The following is an 8,793-nucleotide window of genomic DNA, read 5'->3' as shown; positions in this document are numbered from 1 at the left end:
CTAACCCTAACCCTAACCCTAACCCTAACCCTAACCCTAACCCTAACCCTAACCCTAACCCTAACCCTAACCCTAACCCTAACCCTAACCCTAAGCCTAGGGAATCCGTGGGGCCGTCCACCCGTGCTAGGCTCCTCCATGAGCGCCCGCTGAGCCAGGGCTGCACTGAGGGTCTGGTCCTCTACTCTGCTGACCACGTGAAGCGAAGCCGCTCTGAGCTCGGCCCTTTCCTCACCAATCACAAGGAACAGTGAACGCCAGCGCGTCACAGCACGGACACGGACGGTCATCACGCTCGCCTCCGTCAGCCCGCCCGACAGGAAGTCTAGTCTACCGTGAGGGACCGCTCACCATGAGGGCCTGCATCTGACACCACCCCGCAGGCCTAAGGCTGGGTCTCCAGGGTGGTGCCAGGGAGTCTGGGGGGCCTGACGGGGCCATGGGGCCCACCCCCTTCCCCGCCCCCTCCTTCCTCACTGAGTCCCTGCAGGTGACGCTGCGCCCTGCCTCCCTCTGCTCCTCTGACTTTAGGTGTCGGGGATTTTGTCTCAGCAATGAGACAGTAACTAAGGCTTTCCCCTTCTTGTCTCCGGTCTACCCGCCCTCCCTCCTTGCTGGAGAAGGTGGAGGAGCAAGGCCAGGATGCTGAAAGGATACGTCCAGCAAGCTGACCATTTCCCGGCAAGTGTGGATGCTGAACCCATCGAACTTTATGTCTGTTCCTAAACAGTTAAACAGACAGCAGGTGGGAATCAGGGCCGCCGGGAACTGGGGAAAGAGAGAACCTCCAGAGCTGGGGAGCCTGTGGGCAGAGTGGGGGGGGCCACGCGCACAGGGCGGCGGTGGCCAGCAGGCAGACAGGGACGCCCAGGCTCGGGCCCTTGAGGCTCACGAGCACACACCAGCAGTCCTCACTCCTGAGCTTTAGTTTCCTCCTCCGTGAAACAGGGTGATGGCGAGAATGACACCTCCAGGCCGGCTGGGCGGAAGTGAGCTAAGCTAAGCGAAGGCTCAGCCCCGGGCCAGGCTGTGGTCCGTTCCTAATAAGGACCTGCCTTGGTGGCACGGCACCCTCCTAAAGCTGCCCAGCCACTCTGCAAAGCAACCCTGTTTGGTCCCTGTTGCCTTTTATACACAAGGGCACCGAGGACCAGAGGGCACATGCTTTGCCCAAGGTTGCACCACCAGCAGGGCAAGGTTGGAACACTGACCAGGCCAGCAGGCCCCAGGGCCTGTGCTTTCGTCACAACACACCCGCCCGGTGACAGCTGTGGCCCCTGCTCCTCCTCGCCTGCTCCCTCCCCGCCTTCTACTTCACGCCCCTTGGGCCTCCTGGCAGCAGGAGCCAGAGGGACACAGAGGACGGAAGGCACCCCAAGTCCAGGCCCCAGTTGCTCGCCTCGCACCCCTGGTTTCCGTGCCTGTACCGGGTCCCACCGCAGCAGGGGAGAGCAAGCCGTCACCCAGCCAGCTGGAAGACTGAGTCTGCCTGCCCCCCAGGCAGAAAGCAGCCCCACAGCAGCTCCTCCACAGAGTCAGGAAGGTGGGGGAGCCCTCCTCCAGGGTCCAGGAGTCAGTGGGGTCTGGAGAAGGAGGTGTGGTACACGAGGGCAGGGGCCGACCCCCTCCTCTTTCCCTGCATTGCAAGTGCAGACCAGATCCGTCCCCGGCCTCTGTGCCACCCCTGAGCAGGTGTGACCACTCCCCACCCCAGGATTGGCACACCTCTTCCCTGACACCCCGGGTCAGAGGCCGAGCCCCACACGACTCCCAGCCCCCTTCTGCCTGCCTCTCCTCAGGCCCTGTCTCCCCCAGGGGTCCACAGGCTTTCTGAGGAGCCCCAGGGGTCCACAGGCTTTCCAAGGAGCCGGACGAGGAACTTACGTCTGGAAAACGCCCCATTCAGAACCTTCTTGAGCTCACTGGCACCGATCTCGGAATCCTAGAGCAAGAAACCCAGGGCCCTGAAACGCATGGCTCCTCCATGCCAGACATCCGGCCCCTGGGGTTTTCGAACCTGCAGCATCTGGAAAACCTCCCACTCCCATTCCCTCTGGGGTCCTCTGTGCCTGGCTTGGGGTTGGGTGTCTGCGTGGTGAGCACTGCATTTCTGAGCCCCGGCGGGGTCCGCTGAGCCGCCCCAGCCAGGCTGGGCAGCTCCACCTCCAAGGAACCTTGAGGGAGCCCTGGCGCCTGGCCTTCTCAGCCTGACCCACAGGGCCAGTTTCCACGGGAAAGGCTTCCAACAGGACTGAGATTCGTTTTCTATTTTCTGAAGTCAATCAGTGTAGCCAGGTAGTGGCCTGGGGACCATGACCGCCGTCCCCAGCAGCACAGGATGAAGGGGCAACCTAAGGACACCACCTTGGTCCTCCCCGGCCCGGGAGAGGGAATGTGGGCGCTGCACCCACTCACCTGCCCGGTGAGAGCCTCACACAGACTTCGGAGCTCCGGGTCCGCGTGGTCCCCCTCTGAGGGGTGTGGCTGTGGGCAGGCGGTTGCAGTTAGGATGGGCCAGGCATCGAGGGGGCCTGAGCCCACCCGAGTAAGCGGACTGAGAGAGGAGCCGGCCTGGGGGCACTGGTGCCCGCCGCTGCAAACCCGGAGCAGTCCTCGAGGACAGCGCCTCGCTGACCGCACGCAGCACAGCTCAGGAAGAGCAGGGGGCCGGGAGGGCTGACAGCGAGGGGGGAACCCCACCTCCAGCCCCGCGCCCCTCTCCATCCAGAGTCCCTGCCCAGCTCCCCTCGTCCCCCGGGCCTCCCCAGCTGGGCCTCCCACACCCGGGACCACGTCCAGGTCCTTGAAGCTTCCTGCGCTCCGGCCCCAGCGCTCTCAGACCAGGCCGGGCAGGACGGGCCTGCTCCCCCCGGACTTCTCTCCGCCAGACCCCAGCACCTGTGGCCTGGTGCATGGGGTGATACTGCGCCGTGTCTCTGGGCTGGGGCTGCCTTACAAAGTGTGGCCTCTGTCCCTCTCCACCAGGAAGCACCTGGGCCTCGAAAACCACAGCCTGGCTGACCGGTGTAACAGTTAAAAGCTCCCAGCCTCGTACACAAAGGACTGCGACAGCAACAAGAGACCCAGCAGCTGCTGGGCCAGGGTCAGAGCTCGATGGGGATGAGTGCGTACCTCATGTGGGTTTCCAGCCACGACGTCCCCGATTTCCCTGGAACAGAGGAGGAGATGAACCCGACCCAGAATGCACACAGGAGGACCACAGGTCCGGCCCACAGCGGCGGCAGCAGGAGTTTCAACCAGAGCCCTGCCCTTCGCTGCTCCCCGCCTTCAGAAAGGGCCCCCGGGGGATGGGGGTCAGACCGGCCGTTCTGGGGAGCATTTGGTGCTGGGGTCCAACCCGGGCCTTCACACTGAGCTGCACCCCACTCTTTTTTTGTTTTTATTTTGAGACAGGGTCTCATAGGTCGCTAAGCTTCCCCGGGCTGGGCTTGAACCTGTGATTTTCCCTCTGCGCAGTGTGTATGGGGTGGGGGCGTTCCACGGTCTGTGGCTGTGTGCCACGTGGCTGTGTGTGCAGGATGTGCACTGTTCAGTGTGTAGACGTGTGTGCAGTGTGTGCGTGCTGTGTTGTGTGGCATGTGTGTGGTGCATGCGGTGGTGTACATAGTGTGCATCGTGTGTGTATGTGCATGGTGTGTGACACTGGTGTGATGTGTGAATTGTGTTGCTGTGCACTGTGTTATATGTGTGCAAGCTGTGTGCATATTGTGTGTTGTATGTGTGGTATGTGCTGTGATGTGTGTGTGTGCATGGTGTGTGACACCAGTATGTGACATGTGCTGTGATGTGTGTGCATGCCGTGTGTTGTGTGTGTGTTGTGTGTACTGTGTTGTCTGTGTTCATTGGTGTGTGACATGTGTGTTGTGTGTGGTGTGTGCATGCTGTGCGTTGTGTGGCATGCATGTGGTATGTGCTGTGGTGTGTGTAGTGTGCATGTTGTGTGAATTATGTGTGCTGTGTGTTGTGTGTTGTGTGTGTGGTATGTGTTGTGATGTGTGTGTGCATGGTGTGTGACACTGGTGAGTGACACTGGTGTGTGACATGCATGTTGTGTGTGATGTGTGCTGTGATGTGTGTGGTGCATGCGGTGGTGTACGTAGTGTGCATCGTGTGTGTATGTGCATGGTGTGTGACACTGGTGTGATGTGTGAATTGTGTTGCTGTGCACTGTGTTATATGTGTGCAAGCTGTGTGCATATTGTGTGTTGTATGTGTGGTATGTGCTGTGATGTGTGTGTGTGCATGGTGTGTGACACTGGTGTGTGACATGTGCTGTGATGTGTGTGCATGCCATGTGTTGTGTGTGCTGTGTTGTGTGTGTACATTGGTGTGTGATGTGTGTGTTGTGTGTGGTGTGTGCATGCTGTGCGTTGTGTGGCATGCGTGTGGTATGTGCTGTGGTGTGTGTAGTGTGCATGTTGTGTGAATTATGTGTGCTGTGTGTTGTGTTATATGTGTGCAAGCTGTGTGCATGCTGTGTGTTGTATGTTGTGTGTGTGGTATGTGTTGTGATGTGTGTGTGCATGGTGTGTGACACTGATGAGTGACACTGGTGTGTGACATGCATGTTGTGTGTGATGTGTGCTGTGATGTGTGTGTGCATGCTGTGTGTACATGATGTGTGACACTGGTGTGTGACATGTGTGTTGTATGTTGTGTGTGGTATGTGCTATGATGTGTGTGTGCATGATGTGTAACATGCATGCTGTGTGTGGTGTGATGTGTATGCATGGTGTGTGACACTGGTGTGTGACATGTGCTGTGTTGTGTGTGTGTGTGCTGTGTTTTGTGGTGTGTGTGACATGTGCTGTGTTGTGTGTGTGCATTGGTGTGTGACATGTGTGTTGTGTGTGGTGTGTGCATGCTGTGTACTACTGCGAGCTCCCCAGCACACTCCTGACCCGAGCCCCTGATGGACTCCTGCCCTCCATCCAGCCCGTTGCCCTCTTCCTCAGGGGATCCCCTGCTGTCCCACAGAGCAAAGGGGCCGGACAGGACACCAGGAAGGATGGGCCTGCGTCCCCGACGCATCTACCCCAGGACGGCAGTGCGGGTCCCTGGACAGGACGGCCCGCGCCTGGGCCCACCCCACCGCCAGGAGGACGGACGCACAGGGCCCGGGCCTGCTTCTCAGAGAACACGCGCAGGCAGAAGTCGCCGTCCTTGAACGGCTCGAAGGTGGACGGCACCAGCAGGTACTCGCCGGGCGGCAGCTGCACACGGCCCCACACCTCCCGCAGGTTGACATAGGTGCCTGAGCGCGCAGCCGGCTGGTGGCTGTGGAAGAAGTCTCGGCCCAGGTGTGTGTCCGTGTGGCTTGCCAGCTGCAAAGACAACGGAGGGGTCAGCTCCTTCAGCCCCGGAAGATGAGGCCAAGGCTCTGTCCCCCCGCCACCCCCCGATCCATGCGTGGCTGAGTTTCACTGTGCCAAGAACCAAGAGGCCGTGGGCCTGTCCACACTCCCCACATGTCCATTGTCACGGCACTCGGGTACGGACCTTGACTGACCTTGACTGTGCAACTGGGCCAGACCTTGGCCCTCTGAGCCCACATGGCAGAGGCTGAGCCTGGGGCCTCTGTGGGTGCGACTTCTCGGGGCGAGCCCTCCCAACGCCCACATGCTGCGCTGTCCCCAGGTGTGGCCCTGAGCCCCAGAGCACACTTAGGCAGAGGCCGCTTTGGGCCGGGACCTCGGCAAAGCCACCAGGAGGCCACTGTCCTTCCTTCTGCTCTCCAGAGCTGCAGGTGGCTATGAGAGCACCCGGCTCAAAGGAGGCGGATGGGGAGGCTGCCCCAGCCAGGCCTCGAGGCGTGGGATGCTGCCCATGCCCACCCAGGCTGCCGCTCTGCGACCTGGCCAGTCAGAGGCAGCAGAGTGCGTGCAACACGGGGCAGTGCTGTCGCTGTGCTAGCAAGCCCTCCCTCGGGCTTCGTGTCTCTGTGATGATCGCCATCCTGAGGCTGGACAGCAGGCAGGAGATGCCCCTGGGAAAGCCCCATGTGACTGCAGCCCAAAGAGCGGCCAATCCCTGCCTGGGTCGCAGGCCTGCTGGGCAGGAGCACAGCAGGGCCACCACCCTGTTATGGTTTGTGTCTGGATGTCCCCCAAAGCCTCACACAGTCATGGGGCAGCTTCTAGAGTTTATGAGTGACTCATGGTCCAGTGCTGGGATTATGGGTGTGAGAGCTACACCCGCCCTGGGGCAGGCCGCCTGTGTACAGTACAAGGGAGGGAAAGAATCTTGCTCTCTGCTGCTCCTCCCTTTTCACTCTTGCTGCTTTTGCTGTCTTCTGCCGCCAGGAGCTGTTGCCCTCTGCTATGTGCCGCTCTGCCTTGGAGCCAGCCGAGTATGGACTGAAACCGCCACAAACTTGGAGCTACATACACCTTTCCTTCCTTAATTTTGGGCATTGAGAATTTTGTCCCAGCAACGAGAGAAAAGTAACCAAGACACACCCACTGCCTGGCCCAGATTCCACGGGTACCCAGGTACCCGGAAAGACCTTCCAGCCTGGCAGGGGGACTTGGCGGGACCAGCCAGGCCAGTGTCATGGGAATGTTGTCCCGTCATCACTGGTGACAGCCGAGGGGAGGCCCCAGCAGGAGGAAGTGGGTGAGAGGGAGCTGCCCAGGGAGGATCTGGATGGAGCTAGTCCTTTCTGGGAACCCTGCGCAGGCGGGTGTGGGTCCCTGGCCCATATCTGGGATGAGGAGAGAGTATGGTGACTCTCAAAGGGCAGGGAGGGGAGCAAGTACTGGAGCCCCAGACTCCAACAGACACTGGGGAGCACGGAGAGCAATTTGTGTGCAACAGACCCAGCGTTCAGAGCTGGACCAAAGACCACTGGCCACTGCTGAGGCACAGAGACACATCAGGCCCCAGGTGTTGCTGGGGCTATCCCACTCAGTGCAGTCCCCCTGGGCTAGGAGCCTGAGCTGGGAGCATCTGAGCTGTTCTCATGGTTTCCACAGAGAGGGTGTCCCAGCCTCATCACTCCCTTGGTCATAAACGTCACATCTGACCTGCAGGCCTGCAGGAGGCTGAGGCAGGACAGATCCACCACTACCTAACAGTGGGCCTGGCCCCAGCTGTGGCTGCTCACGAAAGGAGTCACCCAGGTCATTTACAAACCTCAGGTTCCTGGCACCCCAGATCCTCATGTATCCGAGCAGGGATGCACCCCAGGAGGCACTGGGAGTTCTAAAGGCTGCCCAGGTTGCAGCCAGGCAGACAGTGGGTCACTGGCCAGCACAGCCTGGGCTTTTGCCCTCCACCAGTGCAGGAGCTGGTGAGGTCCGGATGGAAACCCAGGCCTGGGTAGGACAGGGTACTGTGAGCCCCAAGGAGCCAGGCAGTCACAGTGGGTGCTGCTCCTCCCGCCCAAGGTCTGGGCACCCATTTCCAGGGACCCAGGGTAGGGGTCAGCGTGCCCTACAGCCCTCTGTGCAGACCAGACCCCTGAGTGCAAGAGGCAGGGATCGCCACTGTCCCCGCCTCACGGGGTGGGCAAGGCTGGCTTTGCCAGCTCTCAGGCCCCCAGCACAGGAAGCCGGTGCACAAGGTCAGCCCGTCCTGGGCCGTCTTACCACGGGAGGTCCCTCTGCCACACAGCACTCACTCACGTACCTCCTTGGGGACCTGCAGGGCAGAAGACAAGAGCAGGTCCCCTGAGTCAGGGTCCCCATGCCACACTCGCAGGCTGCCTGCGCCCAGGCAGGGGTCCATGCCCCAGCAGGGATCCTGCCGGTGCTCAGAGACCGGGAGGCTGCACAGTCCTGGAAACCAGCCCCCGTGCCATCAGCAGCAGACAGAGAACCTTCCAGGGCCACCGTCAGTCACCCCGCTAACTTTGAGTTCAAGCCAGCGACTCCCACACAGAGTGCTGGCCGGCTGGGGAAGCAGAGGCTGGGAATCTTCTCTCTGCTCCAGCCTGACAGCCTTTCCAGCCGCAGCAGGGCCTCCCTGGGACCTCAGCCATACCCTCTGTCAGCAACTGGACCACCACAGGTCAGCAGGCTCTGCCCCTGCCCTGCACAGAGGGGCCGGGCAGGAGCCAAGCGGGAGAGGCACGCAGCGCAGAGCAGGCCCAGCCACTGCCCACCACACCACAGGAGGGACGGCCAGCTATGCAGGCTGCTGTCCATGCAGGACAAAGGGGAGCACAGGGCTCCGCACGGAGGGCTCCCAGCCCAGGGTTCCACTGCTGCTGGCGGCGAGGGGTTTCCACCTCTCACTGCACTGGGTCTCAGGTGGCCGAAGTCAGGAGGAGACAAAGGGGTGAGGGTGTAGCACCCTTTAGAGACCCTGTGCTCCTGACCCCGCAGATAATCATTCCCTACACCCCAGATACTCCCTGTGCCCTGGATGCTTCTACACCCGAGACGCTCCTACACCCCAGATATTCATTCCCTACATCGCAGATACTTCTATACCCCAGACACTCCTACACCCCAGATAATCACTCCCTGCACCCCATGTACTTCTATACCCCTGACACTCTTACACCCCAGATACTCACTCCCTGCACCCCAGATACTTCTATACCTCAGCTACTCCTACACTCCAGATACTCACTCCCTGAACCCCAGATACTTCTATACCTCAGATACTCCTACACCCCAGATACTCACTCCCTGCAACCCAGATACTTCTACACCTCAGATACTCCTACACTCCAGATGATCACTCCCTGTACCCCAGATACTTCTATAGCTCAGACACTCGTACACTCCAGGTACTCACTCCCTGCACCCCAGATACTTCTATACC

The 8,793-nt window shown here is 60.4% G+C and overlaps 1 protein-coding gene across 1 annotated transcript in view; it reads right to left on the bottom strand.

Moving 5' to 3' along the window:
* Positions 1-8,793, bottom strand: part of Capn8 (calpain 8) — a 39,728-nt gene that overhangs the window by 4,089 nt on the left and 26,846 nt on the right. Inside the window, exons 11-16 of the mRNA XM_005409235.2 lie at positions 7,651-7,662; positions 5,134-5,345; positions 3,133-3,169; positions 2,416-2,484; positions 1,885-1,942; positions 658-722 (exon numbers count right to left, since the gene is read on the bottom strand). Coding sequence (XP_005409292.1) covers positions 658-722; positions 1,885-1,942; positions 2,416-2,484; positions 3,133-3,169; positions 5,134-5,345; positions 7,651-7,662 — 453 coding nt within the window. The remainder of the gene's footprint in view (positions 1-657; positions 723-1,884; positions 1,943-2,415; positions 2,485-3,132; positions 3,170-5,133; positions 5,346-7,650; positions 7,663-8,793) is intronic.

The sequence above is a fragment of the Chinchilla lanigera genome, unplaced genomic scaffold (genome assembly GCF_000276665.1).
Source record: "Chinchilla lanigera isolate Chin_1 unplaced genomic scaffold, ChiLan1.0 scaffold00119, whole genome shotgun sequence".
In the NCBI taxonomy this organism is placed as follows: Eukaryota; Metazoa; Chordata; class Mammalia; order Rodentia; family Chinchillidae; genus Chinchilla; species Chinchilla lanigera.
The sequence above is the reverse complement of the archived record's forward strand: the minus strand, read 5'-3'. Positions and strand labels throughout refer to the sequence as shown.